Genomic DNA, 27,744 nt, shown 5'->3' with positions numbered 1-27,744 from the left:
CCATTCACAGTGATTTTTTAAAATAGTTTTACACTCGATCTGTAGAGGATATAGCCCGAGGACACTCCCTGATTAAGGAAAATACATCGCCACTAGGTAGAGCTGAGGAGCACACTTATTTTTTATGATATTCAGCTCCATCTACTGGTCATAAACCAGTATTTTCCCCATTCATAGTGCTTTTTTTTAACGTTTAACATTCGACCTTCAGAGAATATAGCCTAAGAACATTCCCTGAATAGGGGAAATACAGTGCCATTAGGTAGAGCTGAGGAGCGCACGTACCTCCTATAATACTCAGCTCCATCTAGTGGTCGTAATGCATTTTTTCCCCATTCACAGTGTTTTTTTTTTACCGTTTAACATTCGATCTGCAGAGAATATAGCCTGAGAACCTTCCCTGAATAGGGGAAATACATCACCACTAGATGGAGCTGAGAAGCCTCCCTTTTCACTATAATACTCATCTCCCTCTAGTGATCGTAATGCAGTATGTTCCCCATTCATAGTGCTTTTTTTTTTTTTAAGTTTAACATTCGATCTGCAGAGAATATAGCTTGAGAACATTCCCTGCATAAGGAAAATACAGCGCCACTAGATGGAGCTGAGGAGCGCACGTACCTCCTATAATACTCAGCTCCATCTAGTGGTCGCAATGCAGTATGTTCCCCATTTACAGTGTTTCTAAGAGATTAACATTCGATCTACAGAGACTATAGCCTGAGAACATTCCCTGCATAAGGAAAACACAGCGCCACTAGATGGAGCTGAGGAGCAAACTTATTATTCGAAGATATTCAGCTCCATCTAGTGGTCATTATGTAGTATTTTCCCCATTCACAGTGTTATTTTTTTTTTTTTATACAGTTTAATATTCGACCTTCAGAGAATATATCCCAAGAACATTCGATCTGGCACCATTCACACAGAATGAATTTGCTTACAGTTTCAATGGAAGAATATATATATATATATATATATATATATATATATATATATATATATATATATATATATATATATATATATATATATATAATTTTTTTATTTTTTATATACGCTCCCAAGTAATTATGGGGGAATAGTTGGGATTGGTGGGATTTATGACTTTTTTTAATGGACACATCGAACTCGCTGGTACTAAAAAGTGCTGATAAAAATGTGAAATTCTGACCACAATGAATGTCAAAGAAAACTTCTGGAGACCAGAAATAAATTGTGATTCCCAAATCGATCCGAAGCGAAGAACGAAATCATTGTCTGTTGCAGAGTTCCGGTCCTGAGATGAGGCGACGGCATTCCTTTTCTGCCTTTATTTTCACCCAAAATCCTGACATGAAAAAAAAAATCTATTTGTCTTGTGAAACATGCGCTATTTTCTCTCCACGTCGAATGTTATTCACTCATATACAAAACAGCGGATCAGGAAAACACCACGGTATGGCCACTAGATGGAGCTGATGAGAATAGGTGAATTAAACACATGTATTATGATCGTCAGCTCCATCTAGTGGCAGCATTTGCCTTATTCATGCGATTTTTGTGACATTCGACCTGGAGAGAAAACCAGAGAAAAAGAAGTGTGGTAGGACTACAGAGCACCTCCCCATCACTACTCATCTCATTATCATAGGGGGGGGGGAGTGTCCTTTAGTCTTGGAGGACAGCAGTGGATTTCTAGCAGGATCAATGGGTATTGCTTATACTGATAGAGCAGATCTAATGAAACATTCATGGGGATCGTTACCAAACCAGTATTGAGTATTGGGGGATCACATGGTGCAGATGTTGGGGGAGGGGGTGGTCCTTCTGTGGTCACTGTGAGGAGCTCTGTTAGTCATGGAACATCTGCTATGGCCAACTATTAGCAGTGTGAAGGCCAACTCCATCCTTAGGAAGAGGTCACATGTCTGCCGGGTGTTCATCTCTGGGGAGACTCTCCCTCACTTCCTGTCCCGGTGACCCCCATACAGGAAATGGGGGGGGAGAGATGTTGTCACCGGGACAAGAAATGTGGAGACGGCAATAAAGATGTAGTCAGAGGTTCCCACTGTTCTCTACTGACCTAAAATTGTATTTTGTGTCCCCTTCGGGGAGATTTCACATCACTTCCTGTTCTGACTGGAAATGATGGTGAATCTCCCTAATAAGGACACAAAAACACCTCCATGTGTGATCCCCTCTATACAGGCATGTACTGGCCATCGAGACTACCGGGAGTTTCCCGGTGGGCCGATAGCTCAGTGGGCCACTCTGATGTAAGGGGGCTGCTGATGGGACACTCTGATGTAAGGGGGCTGGTGATGGGATACTCTGATGTAAGGGGGCTGGTGATGGGACATTCTGATGTAAGGGGGTGGTGATGGGACACTCTGATGTAAGGGGGTTGGTGATGGGACACTCTGATGTAAGGGGGCTGCTGATGGGACACTCTGATGTAAGGGGGCTGGTGATGGGACACTCTGATGTAAGGGGGCTGCTGATGGGACACTCTGATGTAAGGGGGCTGGTGATGGGACACTCTGATGTAAGGGGGCTGCTGATGGGACACTCTGATGTAAGGGGGCTGGTGATGGGACACTCTGATGTAAGGGGGCTGCTGATGGGACACTCTGATGTAAGGGGGCTGGTGATGGGACACTCTGATGTAAGGGGGCTGCTGATGGGACACTCTGATGTAAGGGGGATGCTGATGGGACACTCTGATGTAAGGGGGCTGCTGATGGGACACTCTGATGTAAGGGGGTGCTGATGGGACACTCTGATGTAAGGGGGTTGGTGATGGGACACTCTGATGTAAGGGGGTTGGTGATGGGACACTCTGATGTAAGGGGGCTGGTGATGGGACACTCTGATGTAAGGGGGTTGGTGATGGGACACTCTGATGTAAGGGGGCTGGTGATGGGACACTCTGATGTAAGGGGGCTGGTGATGGGACACTCTGATGTAAGGGGGCTGGTGATGGGACACTCTGTTGTAAGGGGGCTGGTGATGGGACACTCTGTTGTAAGGGGGCTGTTGATGGGACACTCTGATGTAAGGGGGCTGGTGATGGGACACTCTGATGTAAGGGGGCTAGTGATGGGACACTCTGATTTAAGGGGGCTGCTGATGGGACACTCTGATTTAAGGGGGCTGGTGATGGGACACTCTGATGTAAGCGGGCTGGTGATGGGACACTCTGATGTAAGGGGGCTGGTGATGGGACACTCTGATGTAAGAGGGCTGCTGATGGGACACTCTGTTGTAAGGGGGCTGGTGATGGGACACTCTGATGTAAGGGGGTTGGTGATGGGACACTCTGATGTAAGGGGGTGGTGATGGGACACTCTGATGTAAGGGGGTGGTGATGGGACACTCTGATGTAAGGGGGTTGGTGATGGGACACTCTGATGTAAGGGGGTGGTGATGGGACACTCTGATGTAAGGGGGCTGGTGATGGGACACTCTGATGTAAGGGGGCTGGTGATGGGACACTCTGATGTAAGGGGGCTGGTGATGGGACACTCTGATGTAAGGGGGCTGCTGATGGGACACTCTGATGTAAGGGGGCTGGTGATGGGACACTCTGATGTAAGTGGGCTGGTGATGGGACACTCTGATGTAAGGGGGCTGGTGATGGGACACTCTGATGTAAGGGGGTGCTGATGGGACACTGATGTAAGGGGGCTGGTGATGGGACACTCTGATGTAAGGGGGCTGCTGATGGGACACTCTGATGTAAGGGGGTGCTGATGGGACACTCTGATGTAAGGGGGTGGTGATGGGACACTCTGATGTAGGGGGGCTGTTGATGGGACACTCTGATGTAAGGGGGTGGTGATGGGACACTCTGATGTAGGGGGGTGCTGATGGGACACTCTGATGTAAGGGGGCTGGTGATGGGACTCTCTGATGTAAGGGGGCTGGTGATGGGACACTCTGATGTAAGGGGGCTGGTGATGGGACACTCTGATGTAAGGGGGCTGGTGATGGGACACTCTGATGTAAGGGGGATGCTGATGGGACACTCTGATGTAAGGGGGCTGCTGATGGGACACTCTGATGTAAGGGGGTGCTGATGGGACACTCTGATGTAAGGGGGTTGGTGATGGGACACTCTTATGTAAGGGGGCTGGTGATGGGACACTCTGATGTAAGGGGGCTGGTGATGGGACACTCTGATGTAAGGGGGCTGGTGATGGGACACTCTGTTGTAAGGGGGCTGGTGATGGGACACTCTGTTGTAAGGGGGCTGTTGATGGGACACTCTGATGTAAGGGGGCTGGTGATGGGACACTCTGATGTAAGGGGGCTGGTGATGGGACACTCTGATGTAAGGGGGCTGGTGATGGGACACTCTGATTTAAGGGGGCTGCTGATGGGACACTCTGATGTAAGCGGGCTGGTGATGGGACACTCTGATGTAAGGGGGCTGGTGATGGGACACTCTGATGTAAGGGGGCTGGTGATGGGACACTCTGATGTAAGGGGGCTGGTGATGGGACACTCTGATGTAAGGGGGCTGGTGATGGGACACTCTGTTGTAAGGGGGCTGGTGATGGGACACTCTGATGTAAGGGGGCTGGTGATGGGACACTCTGATGTAAGGGGGCTAGTGATGGGACACTCTGATTTAAGGGGGCTGCTGATGGGACACTCTGATTTAAGGGGGCTGGTGATGGGACACTCTGATGTAAGCGGGCTGGTGATGGGACACTCTGATGTAAGGGGGCTGGTGATGGGACACTCTGATGTAAGAGGGCTGCTGATGGGACACTCTGTTGTAAGGGGGCTGGTGATGGGACACTCTGATGTAAGGGGGTTGGTGATGGGACACTCTGATGTAAGGGGGTGGTGATGGGACACTCTGATGTAAGGGGGTGGTGATGGGACACTCTGATGTAAGGGGGTTGGTGATGGGACACTCTGATGTAAGGGGGTGGTGATGGGACACTCTGATGTAAGGGGGCTGGTGATGGGACACTCTGATGTAAGGGGGCTGGTGATGGGACACTCTGATGTAAGGGGGCTGGTGATGGGACACTCTGATGTAAGGGGGCTGCTGATGGGACACTCTGATGTAAGGGGGCTGGTGATGGGACACTCTGATGTAAGTGGGCTGGTGATGGGACACTCTGATGTAAGGGGGCTGGTGATGGGACACTCTGATGTAAGGGGGTGCTGATGGGACACTGATGTAAGGGGGCTGGTGATGGGACACTCTGATGTAAGGGGGTGCTGATGGGACACTCTGATGTAAGGGGGTGGTGATGGGACACTCTGATGTAGGGGGGCTGTTGATGGGACACTCTGATGTAAGGGGGTGGTGATGGGACACTCTGATGTAGGGGGGTGCTGATGGGACACTCTGATGTAAGGGGGCTGGTGATGGGACTCTCTGATGTAAGGGGGCTGGTGATGGGACACTCTGATGTAAGGGGGCTGGTGATGGGACACTCTGATGTAAGGGGGCTGGTGATGGGACACTCTGATGTAAGGGGGATGCTGATGGGACACTCTGATGTAAGGGGGCTGCTGATGGGACACTCTGATGTAAGGGGGTGCTGATGGGACACTCTGATGTAAGGGGGTTGGTGATGGGACACTCTGATGTAAGGGGGTTGGTGATGGGACACTCTTATGTAAGGGGGCTGGTGATGGGACACTCTGATGTAAGGGGGCTGGTGATGGGACACTCTGATGTAAGGGGGCTGGTGATGGGACACTCTGTTGTAAGGGGGCTGGTGATGGGACACTCTGTTGTAAGGGGGCTGTTGATGGGACACTCTGATGTAAGGGGGCTGGTGATGGGACACTCTGATGTAAGGGGGCTGGTGATGGGACACTCTGATGTAAGGGGGCTGGTGATGGGACACTCTGATTTAAGGGGGCTGCTGATGGGACACTCTGATTTAAGGGGGCTGGTGATGGGACACTCTGATGTAAGCGGGCTGGTGATGGGACACTCTGATGTAAGGGGGCTGGTGATGGGACACTCTGATGTAAGAGGGCTGCTGATGGGACACTCTGTTGTAAGGGGGCTGGTGATGGGACACTCTGATGTAAGAGGGCTGCTGATGGGACACTCTGTTGTAAGGGGGCTGGTGATGGGACACTCTGATGTGAGGGGGCTGGTGATGGGACACTCTGATGTAAGGGGGCTGGTGATGGGACACTCTGATGTAAGGGGGCTGCTGATGGGACACTCTGATGTAAGGGGGCTGGTGATGGGACACTCTGATGTAAGTGGGCTGGTGATGGGACACTCTGATGTAAGGGGGCTGGTGATGGGACACTCTGATGTAAGGGGGTGCTGATGGGACACTGATGTAAGGGGGCTGGTGATGGGACACTCTGATGTAAGGGGGTGCTGATGGGACACTCTGATGTAAGGGGGTGGTGATGGGACACTCTGATGTAGGGGGGCTGTTGATGGGACACTCTGATGTAAGGGGGTGGTGATGGGACACTCTGATGTAAGGGGGCTGGTGATGGGACACTCTGATGTAAGAGGGCTGCTGATGGGACACTCTGTTGTAAGGGGGCTGGTGATGGGACACTCTGATGTAAGGGGGTTGGTGATGGGACACTCTGATGTAAGGGGGTGGTGATGGGACACTCTGATGTAAGGGGGTGGTGATGGGACACTCTGATGTAAGGGGGTTGGTGATGGGACACTCTGATGTAAGGGGGTGGTGATGGGACACTCTGATGTAAGGGGGCTGGTGATGGGACACTCTGATGTAAGGGGGCTGGTGATGGGACACTCTGATGTAAGGGGGCTGCTGATGGGACACTCTGATGTAAGGGGGCTGGTGATGGGACACTCTGATGTAAGTGGGCTGGTGATGGGACACTCTGATGTAAGGGGGCTGGTGATGGGACACTCTGATGTAAGGGGGTGCTGATGGGACACTGATGTAAGGGGGCTGGTGATGGGACACTCTGATGTAAGGGGGTGCTGATGGGACACTCTGATGTAAGGGGGTGGTGATGGGACACTCTGATGTAGGGGGGCTGTTGATGGGACACTCTGATGTAAGGGGGTGGTGATGGGACACTCTGATGTAAGGGGGTGCTGATGGGACACTCTGATGTAAGGGGGCTGGTGATGGGACTCTCTGATGTAAGGGGGCTGGTGATGGGACACTCTGATGTAAGGGGGCTGGTGATGGGACACTCTGATGTAAGGGGGCTGGTGATGGGACACTCTGATGTAAGGGGGATGCTGATGGGACACTCTGATGTAAGGGGGCTGCTGATGGGACACTCTGATGTAAGGGGGGTGCTGATGGGACACTCTGATGTAAGGGGGTTGGTGATGGGACACTCTGATGTAAGGGGGTTGGTGATGGGACACTCTGATGTAAGGGGGCTGGTGATGGGACACTCTGATGTAAGGGGGCTGGTGATGGGACACTCTGTTGTAAGGGGGCTGGTGATGGGACACTCTGTTGTAAGGGGGCTGTTGATGGGACACTCTGATGTAAGGGGGCTGGTGATGGGACACTCTGATGTAAGGGGGCTGGTGATGGGACACTCTGATGTAAGGGGGCTGGTGATGGGACACTCTGATTTAAGGGGGCTGCTGATGGGACACTCTGATTTAAGGGGGCTGCTGATGGGACACTCTGATGTAAGCGGGCTGGTGATGGGACACTCTGATGTAAGGGGGCTGGTGATGGGACACTCTGATGTAAGAGGGCTGCTGATGGGACACTCTGTTGTAAGGGGGCTGGTGATGGGACACTCTGATGTAAGAGGGCTGCTGATGGGACACTCTGTTGTAAGGGGGCTGGTGATGGGACACTCTGATGTGAGGGGGCTGGTGATGGGACACTCTGATGTAAGGGGGCTGGTGATGGGACACTCTGATGTAAGGGGGCTGCTGATGGGACACTCTGATGTAAGGGGGCTGGTGATGGGACACTCTGATGTAAGTGGGCTGGTGATGGGACACTCTGATGTAAGGGGGCTGGTGATGGGACACTCTGATGTAAGGGGGTGCTGATGGGACACTGATGTAAGGGGGCTGGTGATGGGACACTCTGATGTAAGGGGGTGCTGATGGGACACTCTGATGTAAGGGGGTGGTGATGGGACACTCTGATGTAGGGGGGCTGTTGATGGGACACTCTGATGTAAGGGGGTGGTGATGGGACACTCTGATCTAAGGGGCTGCTGATGGGACACTCTGATGTAAGGGGGTGCTGATGGGACACTCTGATGTAAGGGGGCTGGTGATGGGACTCTCTGATGTAAGGGGGCTGGTGATGGGACACTCTGATGTAAGGGGGCTGGTGATGGGACACTCTGATGTAAGGGGGATGCTGATGGGACACTCTGATGTAAGGGGGCTGGTGATGGGACACTCTGATGTAAGGGGGTTGGTGATGGGACACTCTGATGTAAGGGGCTGGTGATGGGACACTCTGATGTAAGGGGGTTGGTGATGGGACACTCTGATGTAAGGGGGTGCTGATGGGACACTCTGATGTAAGGGGGCTGGTGATGGGACACTCTGTTGTAAGGGGGCTGGTGATGGGACACTCTGATGTAAGGGGGCTGTTGATGGGACACTCTGATGTAAGGGGGCTGGTGATGGGACACTCTGATGTAGGGGGGCTGGTGATGGGACACTCTGATGTAAGGGGGTGCTGATGGGACATTCTGATGTAAGGGGGCTGGTGATGGGACACTCTGATGTAAGGGGGTGCTGGTGATGGGACACTCTGATGTAAGGGGGCTGGTGATGGGACACTCTGATGTAAGGGGGCTGGTGATGGGACACTCTGATGTAAGGGGGGCTGGTGATGGGACACTCTGATGTAAGGGGGCTGCTGATGGGACATTCTGATGTAAGGGGGCTGCTGATGGGACACTCTGATGTAAGGGGGCTGGTGATGGGACACTCTGATGTAAGGGGGCGGGTGATGGGACACTCTGATGTAAGGGGGCTGCTGATGGGACACTCTGATGTAAGGGGGCTGGTGATGGGACACTCTGATGTAAGGGGGGCTGGTGATGGGACACTCTGATGTAAGGGGACTGCTGATGGGACATTCTGATGTAAGGGGGCTGCTGATGGGACACTCTGATGTAAGGGGGCTGGTGATGGGACACTCTGATGTAAGGGGGCTGGTGATGGGACACTCTGATGTAAGGGGGGCTGGTGATGGGACACTCTGATGTAAGGGGACTGCTGATGGGACATTCTGATGTAAGGGGGCTGGTGATAGGACACTCTGATGTAAGGGGGCTGGTGATGGGACACTCTGATGTAAGGGGGCTGGTGATGGGACACTCTGATGTAAGGGGGTGGTGATGGGACACTCTGATATAAGGGGGCTGGTGATGGGACACTCAAAATGTACATGGATGAAGTCCAGGGCCAAATTTCTGTCCCAGTCCAGCCCTGTCTCTATATGATCCTCCATGTGTGATCTTCTCTATATGATCCTCCATGTGTGATCCTCTCTATATGATCCTCCATGTGTGATCTTCTCTATATGATCCTCCATGTGTGATCCCCTCTATATGATCCTCCACGTGTGATCCTCTCTATATGATCCTCCATGTGTGATCTTCTCTATATGATCCTCCATGTGTGATCCTCTCTATATGATCCTCCATGTGTGATCCCCTCTATATGATCCTCCATGTGTGATCCCCTCTATATGATCCTCCATGTGTGATCCCCTCTATATGATCCTCCATGTGTGATCCCCTCTAAATGATCCTCCATGTGTGATCTTCTCTATATGATCCTCCACGTGTGATCCTCTCTATATGATCCTCCATGTGTGATCCCCTCTAAATGATCCTCCATGTGTGATCTTCTCTATATGATCCTCCACGTGTGATCCTCTCTATATGATCCTACATGTGTGATCCCCTCTAAATGATCCTCCATGTGTGATCCCCTCTATATGATCCTCCATGTGTGATCTTCTCTATATGATCCTCCATGTGTGATCCCCTCTAAATGATCCTCCGTGTGTGATCTTCTCTATATGATCCTCCACGTGTGATCCTCTCTATATGATCCTACATGTGTGATCCCCTCTAAATGATCCTCCACGTGTGATCCCCTCTAAAAGATCCTCCACGTGTGATCCTCTCTATATGATCCTCCACGTGTGATCCTCTCTATATGATCCTCCATGTGTGATCCCCTCTAAATGATCCTCCATGTGTGATCTTCTCTATATGATCCTCCACGTGTGATCCTCTCTATATGATCCTACATGTGTGATCCCCTCTAAATGATCCTCCATGTGTGATCCCCTCTATATGATCCTCCGTGTGTGATCCTCTCTATATGATCCTCCATGTGTGATCTTCTTTATATGACCCTCCATGTGTGATCCTCTCTATATGATCCTCCGTGTGTGATCCCCTCTAAATGATCCTCCGTGTGTGATCTTCTCTATATGATCCTCCACGTGTGATCCTCTCTATATGATCCTACATGTGTGATCCCCTCTAAATGATCCTCCATGTGTGATCCCCTCTATATGATCCTCCATGTGTGATCTTCTCTATATGATCCTCCACGTGTGATCCTCTCTATATGATCCTACATGTGTGATCCCCTCTAAATGATCCTCAATGTGTGATCCCCCCAAATTTCTGTCCCAGTCCAGCCCTGTCTCTATATGATCCTCCGTGTGTGATCTTCTTTATATGACCCTCCATGTGTGATCCTCTCTATATGATCCTCCGTGTGTGATCCTCTCTATATGATCCTCCGTGTGCGATCTTCTTTATATGATCCTCCATGTGTGATCCCCTCTATATGATCCTCCATGTGTGATCCTATCTATATGTTCCTACCTATATCCGATCCTCCATAAATGATCCTCCATGTGTGATCCTCTCTATATGATCCTCCATGTGTGATCCTCTCTATATGATCCTCTGTGTGTGATCCTCTCTATATGACCCTCCATGTGTGATCCTCTCTATATGTTCCTACCTATATGATCCTCCATAAATGATGCTCCATGTGTGATCTTCTCTATATGATCCTCTCTATATGATCTTCCATGTGTGAGCCTCCATATATGATCCTCCATATATGATCCTCCATCTATGATCCTCCATCTATGATCCTCCCTGTATATGTAGCAGCCTCTGCAACTTATCCAGGGCTAGTCAATGTTACAGGATTTGACTTTACTGGCTGCATGCTTGTTGCAGATCAGTGGCTTTCTAGGTGATCAGACCAGGATGAGGATGACGTCCTTCTCACAGCTTCCCCTCCTCCCTGCTCTGTACACACAGGACACCACCAGAGGATCATCAATGTAAAATTTTATCTGTAATCATCACAACACACAAACTGCTCTGATCTCCAGTTATCACAGCTCAGACATTGCCCCTCCATGATGGAAGTTCCCTGCCTTGCCCTGGAAGTTTCCAACACTCATACTTGAAGTTTTCTGGCCTTGTCCTGGAAGTTTTCATTTCTCATCCTTGAAGTTTCTTGGCCTTGTCCTGAAAGTTTCCATTTCTCATTTTAGAAGGTTTCGGGCCTTGTCATGGAAGTTTCTCTCATCCTGGAAGTATTAATTTCTCACTGTTGATATTTCTTGTCCTTGTCTTGGAAGTTTCCATCTCTCATCCTTGAAGTTTTCCTGTCCTTGTCCTGGAAGTTTCCATCTCTCATCCTTGAAGTTTTCCTGGCCTTGTCCTGGAAGTTTCCATCTCTCATCCTTGAAGTTTTCCTGGCCTTGTCCTGGAAGTTTCCATCTCTCATCCTTGAAGTTTTCCTGGCCTTGTCCTGGAAGTTTCCATCTCTCATCCTTGAAGTTTCCTGGTCTTGTCCTGGAAGTTTCCATCTCTCATCCTTGAAGTTTTCCTGTCCTTGTCCTGGAAGTTTCCATCTCTCATCCTTGAAGTTTTCCTGGCCTTGTCCTGGAAGTTTCCATCTCTCATCCTTGAAGTTTTCCTGGCCTTGTCCTGGAAGTTTCCATCTCTCATCCTTGAAGTTTCCTGGTCTTGTCCTGGAAGTTTCCATCTCTCATCCTTGAAGTTTCCTGGTCTTGTCCTGGAAGTTTCCATCTCTCATCCTTGAAGTTTCCTGGTCTTGTCCTGGAAGTTTCCATCTCTCATCCTTGAAGTTTTCCTGGCCTTTTCCTGGAAGTTTCCATCTCTCATCCTTGAAGTTTCCTGGTCTTGTCCTTGAAGTTTTCATCTCTCATCCTTGAAGTTTTCCTGGCCTTGTCCTGGAAGTTTCCATCTCTCATCCTTGAAGTTTTCCTGGCCTTGTCCTGGAAGTTTCCATCTCTCATCCTTGAAGTTTCCTGGTCTTGTCCTGGAAGTTTCCATCTCTCATCCTTGAAGTTTTCCTGGCCTTTTCCTGGAAGTTTCCATCTCTCATCCTTGAAGTTTCCTGGTCTTGTCCTTGAAGGTTCCATCTCTCATCCTTGAAGTTTCCTGGTCTTGTCCTTGAAGTTTCCATCTCTCATCCTTGAAGTTTCCTGGTCTTGTCTTGGAAGTTTCCGGCTGGTGAATGAGTGGCTTTCGGATGAAGCTTCCCCTCCCTCGTAGGGTGAAGCAGTCATGACAAATTCTGGTTGGTACTTTGGGAACAGAAGCATCTGATGGACAGAGGGGGACACCTTGTGGAGGAGGATTTAACTGACGTTCAGCCTGCAGGATAGCAGAGACTTTGGCAGAGGGTGACCACCATCATTCCACTTATCTGCATCTCCTGCTCCTGGTGTCACCATGGTTCTCATTATGGGGACAGGTGTGATGTCATGTGGGCAGCCCATGCACAAGGAGAGTGACATTCAGTCCCTTCACTTAGGAGGACGGGGGTGGGGGTACGGGGGGGGGGGGGGGGGTTGCCCCTATAATTTTTCTCTGGGCTCAGAGAAAATGCTAATCTTTCTGCCTCTCCTGTACCGGAATGTGTCTGCACACATTAGTCCCGCCTTTCCGCCACGTCCCGTTCACAGATCCACGGCAGCTCGCTGTAACAATTCTCCATTTTCAGATGTTGTCCTAGCTTGACGCAGCTCCCGGCTCCACCCACAATGATGTCCCTACAAGGAGAACAGAGACAAGAGACCACCATTCAGTGCCGGAGAATCCCTGGAGAACACGAGATCCATAGAGAAATGAGGGGACTCTGGATACAAACCGGGAGACTCCAACAAAAAAATGTAAGTCTAAACCAAAAGCCGGCAACCTTATTCCTTACCGACCTACACTGATCCCAACTTTAATTAGAGGATTTGGGTGGTGGGACTCTATGGCAATGATATCATTACAAAGTAAATGAAGGGTGCTGTGATGAAGAGATGGGGCAGGACTCTGTGCACTCAGTATGTCTTCTGGCTTGAGTAGAGGTGTCCCCGCAGTACTTTTTTTTCACCACAAGATGTTCTCTTTCTTCTGCATTGCAGAGCACTATCTCCGCAGTACTTTAATTTTACCACAAGATGTCCTCAGTCTTCCAGAATGAATAAAGAGAACCAGGTAATAACTGATGTCAGACTGAGGCCATCTTGTGGTAAAAAAGAAGTATGCAGGGGGACAGCACCAATCTGCTTTTTAAAGTGGTTGTAAACCCTTACAACAGACTTTGACCTACAGGTGAGCCTAGATTAAGGCTTACCTGTAGGTCCAAGAAATATCTCCTAAACCTATACGGTTTAGGAGATATTTGCCCAAAGACAGGCACCGCTGTCTACGGCGCATGCACCGTAGACAGCGGCGCGCAGGCGCACTGAGCGTGGCATTTTCAAAGACGGAGCTGCCGTGCGTGTCGGCTCCCATGTGCATGCGCGGGAGTGACGTCATTGCGGCTTCGCCGAATTACAGCGGCGGAGCTGCGAGACCCCACCGAGAAGATGGATGCTCCGGACTACAGGGGACAGCGGTGACTTCGCTGGCTCCTGTGTCAGGTAAGTGACACATAATGGACTACTATGCGATGCGATGCGATGCGATGCATAGTAGTCCATTATGCTTTGCCTTTGCAGGGAATGAATGAGGAAGTAACACCCATCAGGGTTTACTTCCTCTTTAATGCTTGCTGGGGATCTATTATAATTATTTAAAAATCATGTATTATCCCACAATCCCTGTGCTGAGTTCCCAGGTCTGTACACCCACTGTTCCCATTATGAGGGGCTCCCACCATCCCTGTGCTGAGTTCCCTGGTCTGTACACCTGCTGTGCCCATTATGAGGGGTTCCCACCATCCCTGTGCTGAGTTTGCGGGTCTGTACACCCGCTGTGCCCATTATGAGGGGTTCCCAACATCCCTGTGCTGAGTTCCTGGGTCTGTACACCCACTGTGCCCATTATGAGGGGTTCCCACCATCCCTGTGCTGAGTTCCTGGGTCTGTACACCCACTGTGCCCATTATGAGGGGTTCCCAACATCCCTGTGCTGAGTTCCTGGGTCTGTACACCCACTGTGCCCATTATGAGGGGTTCCCAACATCCCTGTGCTGAGTTCCTGGGTCTGTACACCCACTGTGCCCATTATGAGGGGTTTCCAACATCCCTGTGCTGAGTTCCCGGGTCTGTACACCCACTGTGCCCATTATGAGGGATTCCCACCATCCCTATGTTGGGTTATGGGTTCTGTACGTCCGCTGTGCCCGCCCATTATGAGGGGTTCCCACCACCCCTGTGCTGAGTTCCTGGGTCTGTACGCCCGCTGTGCCCATTATGAGGGGTTCCCACCACCCCTGTGCTGAGTTCCTGGGTCTGTACGCCCGCTGTGCCCATTATGAGGGGTTCCCACCATCCCTGTGCTGAGTTCCCGGGTCTGTACACCCGCTGTGCCCATTATGAGGGGTTCCCACCATCCCTGTGCTGAGTTCCCGGGTCTGTACCCTCTGATAGCTGATATATGTCTATGAAGTGCTGACACTGCTGGAATATTATAATTCTCATACAGAGATCTGGAACTCACTCCATGCTGCCATCTGGCCATTTCCCCTTCTGGGTGTCGGGGCTCCAACTGCTGTCCGGCTTCTGAATTCTCACCCAAAATTCCTGACCGAGCCGGGTGATAATTCTCTGCAACATAACCAATAAAAATTTATGATGGGGGGTGTAGTATAATGTATATGGGGGGTATAGTATAATGAATGATGGGGGGTGTAGTATAATGTATGATATAGGGTGTAGTATAATGTATGAGGGGGGTGTAGTATAATGTATGATGGTGTAGTATGATGGGGGGTGTAGTATAATGTATATGGGGGGTGTAGTATAATGTATGATGGGGGTGTAGTATAATGTATGATGGGGGGTGTAGTATAATGTATGATGGTGTAGTATGATGGGGGGTGTAGTATAATGTATAATGGGGGTGTAGTATAATGTATAATGGGGGTGTAGTATAATGTATGATGGGGGTGTAGTATAATGTATAATGGGGGTGTAGTATAATGTATGATGGGGGTGTAGTATAATGTATGATGGGGGTGTAGTATAATATATGATGGGGGGTGTAGTATAACATATGATGGGGGGTGTAGTGTAATATATGATGGGGGGTGTAGTACAACGTATGGCCGAGGGTGTTGTGAAATGAAGGGTGTAGTAGTCTTACCCGGAGGCTGATGAGAGTCTTTGGTACGGAGGCTAATTTGGAGTCATAGGTGGTGCAGATCTGGTCACTCTCCGCCTGAGACGTCTTCCTTGATGAGAAGTAATAACATTTCTGATAGATGTAAACCCAATCCGGGGGGCACAGGTGGGAGGGGTCTTCATCTGCCAATCAGGGAAAGGTCATGAAATTAATAGCCCCCTTTACTGAAAGAAGTCACGCCCACATGGTTTAAAAGTAACCAGAGCCCCTTTTTTATTTTTGTAGTGTGGGAGGATAAAAAGAAGAATCTGATTGGCTGTCATGGGCCAAAAGGGCAGTTACTTTTCCAATCCTTCCAACAGGTTTCATTAATTAGCTGTAACCGACGTTCTCTAGCCCCTCCCTTCATTGATTTAGCCCCTCCTATTACAAAGCATTCCTCCCCCATTATACAGTTCTCAATATAACTCCCCTCATCATTATGTATAGCCCTCCCTAGTGCCTTGTACCCCTCGCGCACATGCCCAGTGTACATGGCTCAGGCTGTTTGATATCTCTCCACCTATTGCTAGGAAGAGCCCCGCCTATTACTTCATAGTCTAGGAAGAGCCCCGCCTATTACTTCATAGTCTAGGAAGAGCCCCGCCTATTACTTCATAGTGCCACTTATTTCTACATATAAATTCATAAATTCATCCATTTTTTTAGCTCCACCCTTTAAAATGACTCCCCCTTCCCATTGCTCTATAGAAATCCCCCCAACATAATTCAAACTTTAATCCTCATGACGCCTCCTATAACTCCATAAAGCTCCTCCCAAGAAGGGGGTTGGACAATGTAAGTGCTCTCATTTCTCTACATAAAATGTATTCTCTATATAGGCTCTGAGACTCCCTCTTGAGTTTATCCCATAAGCCTCTCTCTTTCCGTCACCCTAAATCAGGCTCCTCTTCTTCCATACATACAAGTCCCCCATGACCCATGACTGGTCATAGAAATAGACGTCTCCTCCTCCTGTCGTCCCGTTTGTCGTCCTCCTTCTGTCGGTTCCACAGGACATGGATCTGATGTGGGTGGAGAACCTGACAAGGACAGAAGAAGTGTGAGGTGAGGTCCAGAGCCTTCGTACCATCTCCTACATAAGATACAATTAGTGCACCTGACCCATAAACCGATGACTGCCTCCTGATTCTCTTAAAGGCCACCATGATGGAGACATCATAACCCTTTTTATCCCCTTCATTAGATGCAACCAGCCTACCTGACCCATAAACCGATGACCACCACCTGATTCTCTTGAAGACCACCACAGTAGAGACATCTTCACCCTTACCTTCTCCTTCATAAGATACAACCAGCCTACCTGACCCATAAACCGATGACCACATCCTGATTCTCTTGAAGCCCACCATGGTGGAGACATCTTCACCTTTACCTTCTCCTTCATAAGATACAACCAGCCTACCTGACCTATAAACCGATGACCACCACCTGATTCTCTTGAAGCCCACCACGGTAGAGACATCTTCACCCTTACCTTCTCCTTCATAAGATACAACCAGCCTACCTGACCCATAAACCGATTACCACCACCTGATTCTCTTGAAGCCCACCACAGTAGAGACATCTTCACCTTTACCTTCTCCTTCATAAGATACAACCAGCCTACCTTGACCTATAAACCGATGACCACCACCTGATTCTCTTAAAGGCCACCATGATGGAGACATCATAACCCTTTCCATCCCCTTCATAAGATACAACCAGCCTACCTGACCCATAAACCGATGACCACCACCTGATTCTCTTGAAGCCCACCACAGTAGAGACATCTTCACCCTTACCTTCTCCTTCATAAGATACAACCAGCCTACCTGACCCATAAACCGATGACCACATCCTGATTCTCTTGAAGCCCACCATGGTAGAGACATCTTCCCCCTTACCTTCTCCTTCATAAGATACAACCAGCCTACCTGACCCATAAACCGATTACCACCACCTGATTCTCTTGAAGCCCACCATGGTAGAGACATCTTCATCCTTACCTTCTCCTTCATAAGATACAACCAGCCTACCTGACCCATAAACCGATTACCACCACCTGATTCTCTTGAAGCCCACCACAGTAGAGACATCTTCACCCTTACCTTCTCCTTCATAAGATACAACCAGCCTACCTGACCTATAAACCGATGACCACCACCTGATTCTCTTGAAGCCCACCATGGTAGAGACATCTTCATCCTTACCTTCTCCTTCATAAGATACAACAAGCCTACCTGACCCATAAACCGATGACCACATCCTGATTCTCTTGAAGCCCACCATGGTGGAGACATCTTCAACCTTACTATCTCTCATAAGATGAAGAAACAAATCCAAAATGAAATTAAACAAATTTTTCCTTCATGCACATCTCCCATCTACCTGATACATAAACCGATGACTACTTCCTGATTACTGGGAAGTCCGGCATAGTGGAGACAAATTCACCCTTACCATCTCCTTTCTAAAATACAACCAGTGTACCTGACACAAAAAACAATGACTTCCACCAAATTACCGGAAAGACCAACATAGGAATGACATTGTCACTTATTCAATCTCCTTCATAAAATACAACCATTTAACCTGACACATAAACCAATGACCTCCACCGCATTACTGGGAAAGCCAGCATGGTGGAGACCTGTACCATGTCCTTCAATAAAATAGAACCAGTCTAGTATAGTTGCCAACATTGTAAAACAAAAAATGATAGGGACACTTTTTGGCCTGTGGGCGGAGTCTTATAATTAGGGATGGGGCATTCGTTTTTTAGGTGTGACGTAGAGGGGGAAAAAAAAATTGTGGCGTGATTCAAAGGGGGTTTGGTTAGAGTCTGAGATGAACGAGGGATGGAGGGGAGAAACAAAAGGAGAAAGAGAGCAAAAGAAAGAAAGAAAGAAAGAAAGAGGGATGGAGGGACAGCAGGCCCAGATCCTACACCACAATAGAAATATGTGTATTTCAGAAAGTTTAACAATCAGCAGATAAAGATACTCCAAACACCTGTTGTTGGCACTTCAATCATCCCGGCACCATGGTTCTTATGGTAACAGGATGATTGAAGCGCATTATTTCTATTACATTGTAATAGAAAAATAAATAGTTAAACTCACCATAATGTAGAATTTGTGTAACCCCTAAGAGTGTCACTTGCCACGTCACCTATTATACACCAGGCATTCCCAGCGGAGTCCCTCCATACACCAGGCATTCCCAGCGGAGTCCCTCCATACACCAGGCATTCCCAGCGGAGTCCCTCTTTACATCAGGCATTGCCAGCGGAGTCCCCCTTACATCAGGCATTGCCAGTGGAGTCCCCCTTAGATCAGATGTCCTCAGCAGAGTCCCTCCTTACACCAGGCAATCCCAGTAGAGTCCCTCTTTACATCAGGCAATCCCAACGGAGTCCCTCCTTACATCAGGTGTCCCCAGCGGAGTCCCTCCTTACATCAAGCATTCCCAGCGGAGTCCCACCTTACACCAAGCAATCCCAGTTGAGTCCCTCCATACATCAGGCATTCTCAGCAGAGTCCCTCCATACATCAGGCATTCTCAGCAGAGTCCCTCCATACATCAGGCATTCCCAGCGGAGTCCCTCCATACACCAGACAATTCCAGCGGAGTCCCTCCATACACCAGGCAATTCCAGCGGAGTCCCTCCATACACCGGGTATCAACAGGAGGAGTCCCTCTTTACATCAGGCAATCCCAACGGAATCCCTCCTTACATCAGGTGTCCCCAGCGGAGTCCCTCCTTACATCAAGCATTCCCAGCGGAGTCCCTCCTTACACCAAGCAATCCCAGTGGAGTCCCTCCTTACACCAGGCAATCCCAGTAGAGTCCCTCTTTACATCAGGCAATCCCAACGGAGTCCCTCCTTACATCAGGTGTCCCCAGCGGAGTCCCTCCTTACATCAAGCATTCCCAGCGGAGTCCCTCCTTACACCAAGCAATCCCAGTAGAGTCCCTCTTTACATCAGGCATTCCCAGCGAAGTCTCTCCTTGCACCAGGCAATCCCAGCAAACTCCCTCCTTACATCAGGCATTTCCAGCGGAGTCCCTCCATACAACAGACATTCCCAGCAGAGTCCCTCCATACATCAGGCATTCCCAGCGGAGTCCCTCCACACATCAAGCATTCCCAGCAGAGTCCCTCCACACACCAGGTAATTCTAGCGGAGTCCCTCCATACACCAGGTAACCCAGGTAGACTCCCTCTTTACATCGGGCATTCCCAGCAGAGTCCCCCTTACATCAGATGTCCCCAGCGAAGTCCCTCCTTACACCCAGCAATCCCAGTAGAGTCCCTCTTTACATCAGGCAATCCCAGCAGGAGTCCCTCCTTACATCAGGTGTCCCCAGCGGAGTCCTTCCTTCCTTTAGGCATTCCCAGCGGAGTCCCTCCTTACACCAGGCATTACCCAGCGGAGTCCCTCCTTACACCAGGCATTACCCAGTGGAGTCCCTCCTTACACCAGGAAATCCCAGCAGAGTGCCCCCTTACACCAGGCAATCCCAGCGGAGTCCTTCCTTACACCAGGCAATTCCAGCAGAGTCCCACTTACATCAAGTATCCCCCAGTGAAGCCCCCCTCTCATCAGGTATCCCCCAGTGAAGCCCCCTCTCATCAGGTATCCCCCAGTGAAGCCCCCCTCTCATCGGGTATCCCCCAGTGAAGCCCCCTCTCATCGGGTATCCCCCAGTGAAGCCCCCTCTCATCGGGTATCCCCCAGTGAAGCCCCCCTCTTATCGGGTATCCCCCAGTGGAGCCCCCTCTCATCGGGTATCCCCCAGTGGAGCCCCCCTCTCATCGGGTATGCCCCAGTGGAGCCCCCCTCTGATCGGGTATCTCCCAGTGGAGCCCCCCTCTCATCGAGTATCTCCCAGTGGAGCCCCCCTCTCATCAGGTATCCCCCAGTGGAGCCCCCCTCTCATCGGGTATCCCCCAGTGGAGCCCCCCTCTCATTGGGTATCCCGCAGTGGAGCCCCCTCTCATCAAGTATCCCCCAGTGAAGCCCCCCTCTCATCGGGTATCCCCCAGTGGAGCCCCCCTCTCATTGGGTATCCCCCAGTGGAGCCCCCCTCTCATTGGGTATCCCCCAGTTAAATCCCCCCTCTCATCAGGTATCTCCCAGCAGCAGAGACTCTCTCCACCACCATTACAGAAAACCAGATCGAACAGGCAGAGTCAGTGGAACAAAATAGGCAGAGCTGGCCCGGTGGCTACCAATAGAAATTGAGCTGCGGCACCACCCACCCCCGCTCCTTTCCACATCAGGTCACAGACAGACCGGTGTAGTGTCAAATACTATCCCCCGTCGGATAGTGTGCGCCCTGTACTGCGCTTTGCGCAGTACGGAGGAGAAGAAGATGCCGAAAGTCTCCGAAGATGAACGGCGCCTGCGCACTAAGTCCAGGTTCAAGCCCCACCATCCAAGTGGACAAAGAGCTAGAATAAAAAATTGCCAAGCAAGGCCGTGCCCGAAGCGTGGCAAGCGGCCCTCTTACTAACTGCTACCGTATGTCCACTTGGATGGTGGGGCTTGAACCTGGACTTCATCTTCGGAGACTTTCTGAGTCTCCTTGTCCTCTGTACTGTGCAAGCACTGCGCCTGCGCAGTACGGGCCGGACACTATCCGATGGGGGGACAGTATTTGACAAAACACCAGCAGCAGAGAGGTGGGCGGTAGCGCAGCTCAATTTCTATTAGCAGCCACCCAGCCTCTTGTTTGTTCTAGTCTTCAAGAAAATGGCGGCCGGTGAAGACATTGTCTCCGCTGGCCGTGGACCTCTAGCAGCGGTGGTGGCGAAAAATTGGGAAAACAAGGATTTCCGGGGACATTTCCCCGGGAATCACGAAAACCGGGAAAAGGGTCTAAATCCTGGGAATGTCCCAGGAAATTCAGGACAGTTGGTAAGTATGAAACCGATGACCACCTCCAAATTTTCTGTAAGACCAGCATGGTGGAGACATCTTCACCCATACCATCTCCTACATAGGATACAACCAGTCTACCTGATACATAAACCAATGTCCTCTACCAGATTCCCAGGGAAGTTGACATTGTGAAGACATCTTCACCCACAAAATCTCCTTTATAAAATATAACCATTCTACACAAAATATCGATGACTTCCATCTGATTCTCTGGAAGGCTACCATGGTGGAAACATTTTCAACAATATAATCTCCTTCATAAACTACAACCAGTCTACAACCAGTCTACCTGACACATAAACTGATGACCTCCACCTGATTACTGGAAGGGCCAGCATGGTGGAGACATCTTCACCTGTACCATTGACTTCATAAAATACAACCAGTCTACCTGGCACATAAACCAATGACCGCCTCCTGATTATCAGGAAGACATCTTCACCCTTTAACCCCTATAGGATTACCTAGCACAACGTTTCTGATATTTCCTACATCAGTCCTTAATCTCAGATCTTTCCAGGCACCAGCTCCAGGAACAGTCAGAGCCGGTATCTAAGCTGGGTTGTACTACAATATGATGGCATCATGACGCTCTCACCATACTCCCAGAAGGATGCCCTCACATTATGTCCAGAATGATCTCAATATAATGCCTCCACAACCCATGTCCTAACCAAATTTTGTCACCATTATGTGTCCACAGTGATGTCAGAATAATGTGACCACAATGATGTCATAACAGTGATGTCATATTGATATCCTCACCATGATCAGGTCTATTTGGAAATTCAGTGCACCTACTAGAAGGTCTGGCCATTCAATATCGGCACAACGAAGGTGTAATATAGATGTCATATTGAGGTCATCACCATGTCCAGCACTGTTTTTGAATTCAACGCTCCTACTATGAAGTCAGTTCATTCACCTACAATATTGCCATTGCAATGTTCCCACAATGATGTCATAATAATGTCTCCAGGGTGATGTCATTCCCATCTGCCCATAATGAGAATCTTACTCCCGGAATCAGAATCCCACATCGTTTATTCCTTAGTATGGACAGACACCCCGGAGACCTCCAAAGCACAGCAATAAAACCAAGGCATACCCTCTGTGCTTCTTATGGAAGGGCTCAATCCAGCCAATGACTGCATTAATTCATAGCAGTCCAGCCCATGAGGAGCAGCCAGATACTGTGCAGAGCTTCCAGGGATCAGGAAATAAGGATACAGCTAAGCACAGCATAGTTACCTGTTCACATACACACAGTGTACTTACCCACCACGCGAAGAGTGATGATTACTGACTGCAGAACGGCACAGATAGATAAAAGAACCAGTAGCAGTGCCAGTGCCACACGCTCATAGCGGGGAAGTCCAGGGTCTGCCCACAGCCCAAAGCCGGACTCTATGAAAAGAGAGAACATTAATATTATATGTGTACCTGGGTACCAGGTGGGAGACATCAGAGCTCTCCATGACAAAGGATCCCCTGAGCACTCTGTGTTATCTAACGAGAGAAAGGGAGCAGAAGCTGTTCCCTTTCAGGCAGGCTGTCTCTGATTGAAACTGAGACAGCACCGCATGGAGGGAGGGAGCACTGGCTGTATGGTCCTTGCGGGGGGGGGGGGGGCATCAGAGCTCTCCATAACAAAGGATCCCCTGAGCACTCTGTGTTATCTAAAAAGAGAAGAGGGAGAAGAAGCAGTTCCCTTTTAGGCAGGTTGTCTGTGATTGAAACTGCATCAGCACTATATGAAGGGAAGGGGAAGAGATACTTCTCTGAAGAAGGTGGAGTCACTGCTCTAAAGTAGGTGGAGTCACTGCTATAAAGTAGGTGGAGTCACTGCTATGAAGGAGGTGGAAATACTTCTCTGAAGGTCTGAAGGAGATAGAGTTACTGCTCTGAAGGGGGAGGAGTCACTGTTCTGAAGAAGGTGAGGTCACTGCTCTGGAAAGAGAGGAGTCACTGCTCACACCTGGTCTTTTGTATGTGTAAATTTCATCTTGCTCTACTGAGCTCTATGAACACCAGGATTTTCCTATCAGGAGGTAAGAAAACATGTGAAGAGGGGCTAATAGCATTCATAATATTAATATTTTTGGTGAAGCAAAGGGTCTCTTGATATTTAGTAGTCCCACCCTGTCTATTCATAGTCCTGATAGACCATGTAGGGTATTAAAAGAACCTGGTGGGATGGAGGTTCTCTTGATGTTCAGTAGGCCAGTCCTAACCATTCATAGTCCTGAAAGTCCATGTAGGGTATTGGAAGAACCTGGTGGGGTGGAGGGTCTCTTGATGTTCAGTAGTTGCACCCTGACCAGTAATAGTTCTGATACATACAACGCTGAACAAACCTTGACGCCATACTAATACAGAAACAGTGAGGAAGGGTGAAGGCAAATGCTGCTTTAGAAAAGCCAGAGGAACAACATATAGCAACAGAGCAAATAGTCCTAATAGTCCATGTCAGGAGCTGGAAGGACCCCGTGGGATGGAAGGTCTCTTGATGTTCTGTAGTTCTATCTTGTCTATTCATAGTCCTAATAGCCTATGTACGGGTTGGAAGGAAATGGTGAGATAGAGAGTCAATTGGTGTTTGGTAGTCCTGCACTGACCATACCTAGTCCTGAGGGACAATTCAGGAGGTTGGAAGGAAACAGCGGGATGGAGTGTCTCTTCATGTTCAGTAGTCCCACACTGTCCATATGTGGTCCTGAAATCCCATGTAGGGATTTGAAGGGACCTGGTGGGATGGAGAGTATCTTGATGTTCAGCAGTCCCACACTGTCCATATGTAGTTTTGATAGCCTATGTAAGGATTTGGAAGGGCCTAGTAGGATGGAGGGTCTCTTTAGTAGTCCAGCACTCTCTATATGTAGTCCTGATACCCCTTATAGGGTGTTGGAGGGACCTGGTGTGATGATGGGTCTCTTAATGATTAGTAGTCATACACTATCCATATGTAGTTCTGCAAGCCCATGAAGGGGGTTGGAAGGGCCCAGTAGGATGGGGGGTCTCTTTAATAGTCCAGCACTCTCTATATGTAGTCCTTATAGGGGGTTGGAGGGACCTGGTGTGACGGTGGGTCTCTCGATGATTAGTAGTCCCGCACTATCCATATGTAGTTCCGCAAGCCCATAAAGCGGGTCGGAAGGACCCGGCAGTATGGAATGTCTGTTGATATTTAGTAGTCCTGCACTCTCCATATGTAGTCCAGGCCTGTTGTTTCTGGAAATGTAAGATCTGCTTCCCCAATGCTACCTGCTCAGAACACGAGTCATTCATGAGGGATGCCGATGCTGTTGCCATTCCATGTCCTTCAGCCCTAAGGGGTGCTTTATGAGGAGTCTCTAAAAAGGTGGGGCACTTTTTTTTCAAAGCATTTGTGCTATATATATGCTGGTGGGCAGGGGCGTAACTATAGGGGGTGCAGCAGTTGCGACCGCAACCGGGCCCTGTGATGCAGGGGGCCCATGCAGCCCCCTCTACATATGGCCAGCAGCAGCATAGGCAGCTAGGGGTACCAGTGCACCATGCCCACGGGTGGCTGGAGGTGGAGGGTGACTAGCAGAGCTCCATGCTTGACTATCGCACTGGCTGCTCTTTAGTTGTGCATTCCCCGTGTGACCTGTGTCCTCAGCCGGCTCCTCAGAGTACCCCTCTCCTGCTCCATGCATTGCCGCTCAGTCCAATGTATGTTCTCCTCAGCCAGAGTTTCTTTCTGGGAGATATGCTGATCACCGTCCAGCACACTGGATGGAGCCCAGGCCAACATGGATGAGTGCGCGGCCTACAGCTTGGTCATGGTGAGTGAGAGGACCCCATCCCCCACACACCATTACATACCCCCTCCATCCCCCCCTGGGGACAGGGACCCCCAGCTTCCCTGGGGACAGGGACCCCTTCTCACCTGGGGGCAGTAACTTCATCTGCCCTGGAGAAAAGGACCTCATCTCTTCTGGGGGCGGGGACCCCATCCTGCCTAGGGACAGTCCCCCAATGGGGCACCTAAAAATTAAAAGAAAACTACTGATACCAGTGGTGGAACTACAGGGCTCACAAAGGTCATACCTGTGACCACACCCTGGAGTTCCACCACCGGACTCAGAGGGAAGGGCCCTGGCTGGGGTTCAGGGGGGCCCTTCATGGTTTCTTGCATCGGGGCCCTGAAGGTTCTAGTTACGCCACTGCTGGTGGGAACTTTGTTATCCAGGATGGGTGTTGCCAAGTAGGGTCAACAAAGTGTCCCAAGTGCTATGACCTTATAGGGAATCACACTGAGCACTGCCCAAAAAGGCCAATCAGGGGCAGCCATTCAACACTGGTACACAGGGTGACTAGAATTACAAACAAAGGGAATCAATAGCGCTCTCCGAATATAGGTGGTTGACATGGACTCTTCAGGATGAATAGCACCAAGCCAATGATGAAGGCTAATGAGATGAGTTATTGTTCACAATAAGTAGAAAGTTCACATAAAAACGTATGTAATCAAAAATGATTAATACCATACCAAGCCGGTATGCCAAGTGTAGATGGGTTAGCAACCACTGGGTCCGATGAACATGTAGATGGAAAAGATCTGCCGTAAGGTATAACAGCGCTGTACAAAACCTCAGACACTCGTGAGCCAAGCCGGAGTCCACCGTCGCTCACAAGTGGGCATGAAGATGGAAGGAATCCACCACAGTGTGCAGCACCGCTACAGAGCCACAGACGCTCGTAAGCTGAGCAGAAGTCCTCCGGCGCCCACGAGTGACGTAACCGTACCACAACTGTTGACGCCGTGAGACGAGTAGTTGCGGCAACAGTTCCCCTTGCGCTCCAGCCTTGATTGGCAACCCGATCCGGTGCATCGCTTCCACTGTTGTGGTGCGGTTACGGCAGACTCCGGCTCGGCTCACGAGCGCCTGTGGCTCTGTATCGGTGCTGCACACTGTGGCGGATTCCTTCCATCTTCATGCCCACTTGTGGGCGCTGGTGGACTCCGGCTCGGCTCACTAGTGTCTGAGGTTTTGTACAGTGTTGTTGCACCTCACGGTGGATCTTTTCCATCTACATGTTCACCGGACCCAGTGGTTGATAACCCATCTACACTTGGCATACCGGCTTGGTCTCATATGGACTATTTTTGATTTTATACGTTTTTATGTGAACTTTCTACTTATTTGTGAACACTAAATCATCTCATTGGCCTTTATCGTTGACTTGGTGATATTCATCCTGAGGATTCCATGTTACCCACCGATATTCGGAGAGCGCTGTTTATTCCCTTTGTTGACAAGTAGGGTGCCAATCTCCACCTGGGAAGGTTACCCCCCTCTGATAGGCTGCGGTTGGGTTGATTAGAATGGTCTTCATCTCTCAGTGTCAGTTGTCACCATGGCAATAGGATACGTTCCTCTAAATGGGAAATAGCAATAACCGAAAAGATGCTCTAACCCCCCCCCCCCCCCCCACTATATCCGGGAGATATGGCACCTCCAACACACCAAGTTGTATGGTCAAGTCGGTCAGTTGTGGGTGGAGTGACGGGACTTCACAGAGGTCACTTTTTTTATATATGGTGCTCCAGTATCAGCTCCTGGGGAGCCAATGAGGCCCAACAACATACCAGCTGTATATACCAGACATGGATTGTACACTCCCGATGGAGTAACCTCATACAGGAACCAATGCGCCACAACCACCAATCACAGGGGAGTATTAGGCAGATAAGTGTCCAGGTACATGAAAACCGGTATGTGGTTGTTATGGGTAACAACAATATTAGATGTCACATAAATAACCTGAGAACAGAAAGCGAGGTGGATTGCTTGTTCCTGCACTCTGATGTCACCATACTAGCCCTGTACATGTGGGTGGGATTGGTGGGTTATAAAGAGAGAGGTGACCCAAATGTACAGAGGTACCCCGGCTTGGTGTGCAGCATCTGGACGTATGCAATGGAGACCTCTGCCATTATCACAGTGATAAATCAAAACACAATCAGCACCCCCGCCCCCATCCGGGATTACCTGATTTCTGAGGTCTCCTCCGGCTGGGCGCTGTGTTCTCCTCCATGGTGTCTGCTTCTTATATGATGATCTGTGGTCTCTCCAGCTGGAGGAGAAGAGGAAGTGAGACCTGAGAGCTGCTCTGTGTCTGCAGACTGTGGTCAGCCGTGTACGGGGATTGGACATGACAACTGAAAGGAAAAACTGG

The 27,744-nt window shown here is 49.7% G+C and overlaps 1 protein-coding gene across 3 annotated transcripts; it reads right to left on the bottom strand.

Annotated features, from left to right (window-relative positions):
* Positions 1–1,066: 1,066 nt before the first annotated feature.
* Positions 1,067–27,742, bottom strand: LOC143959500 (C-type lectin domain family 2 member B-like). Of its 3 annotated transcripts, XM_077468176.1 has the most exons (7): positions 27,558–27,742; positions 22,816–22,944; positions 16,512–16,628; positions 15,568–15,728; positions 14,923–15,029; positions 12,898–13,037; positions 1,067–1,330 (listed from the first exon to the last, which is right to left on the bottom strand). In XM_077468176.1, exons 1-6 carry the CDS (start codon positions 27,601–27,603, stop codon positions 12,917–12,919), a joined length of 681 nt encoding a protein of 226 aa, XP_077324302.1. In that variant the 5' UTR covers positions 27,604–27,742; the 3' UTR covers positions 1,067–1,330; positions 12,898–12,916. The 3 variants fall into 3 exon arrangements, with proteins under 3 accessions (XP_077324302.1, XP_077324301.1, XP_077324304.1); XM_077468175.1 differs by lacking the exon at positions 1,067–1,330 and having other exon boundaries at positions 12,816–13,037; positions 27,558–27,740; XM_077468178.1 differs by lacking the exons at positions 1,067–1,330; positions 22,816–22,944 and having other exon boundaries at positions 12,816–13,037; positions 27,558–27,741.
* Between the last annotated feature and the right edge of the window lie 2 nt (positions 27,743–27,744).

This window comes from Lithobates pipiens, unplaced genomic scaffold (genome assembly GCF_037356315.1).
Source record: "Lithobates pipiens isolate NorthernLeopardFrog02 unplaced genomic scaffold, aLitPip1_a1.2 Scaffold_78, whole genome shotgun sequence".
In the NCBI taxonomy this organism is placed as follows: domain Eukaryota; kingdom Metazoa; phylum Chordata; class Amphibia; order Anura; family Ranidae; genus Lithobates; species Lithobates pipiens.
This window is presented reverse-complemented; position numbering and strand designations above follow the sequence as displayed.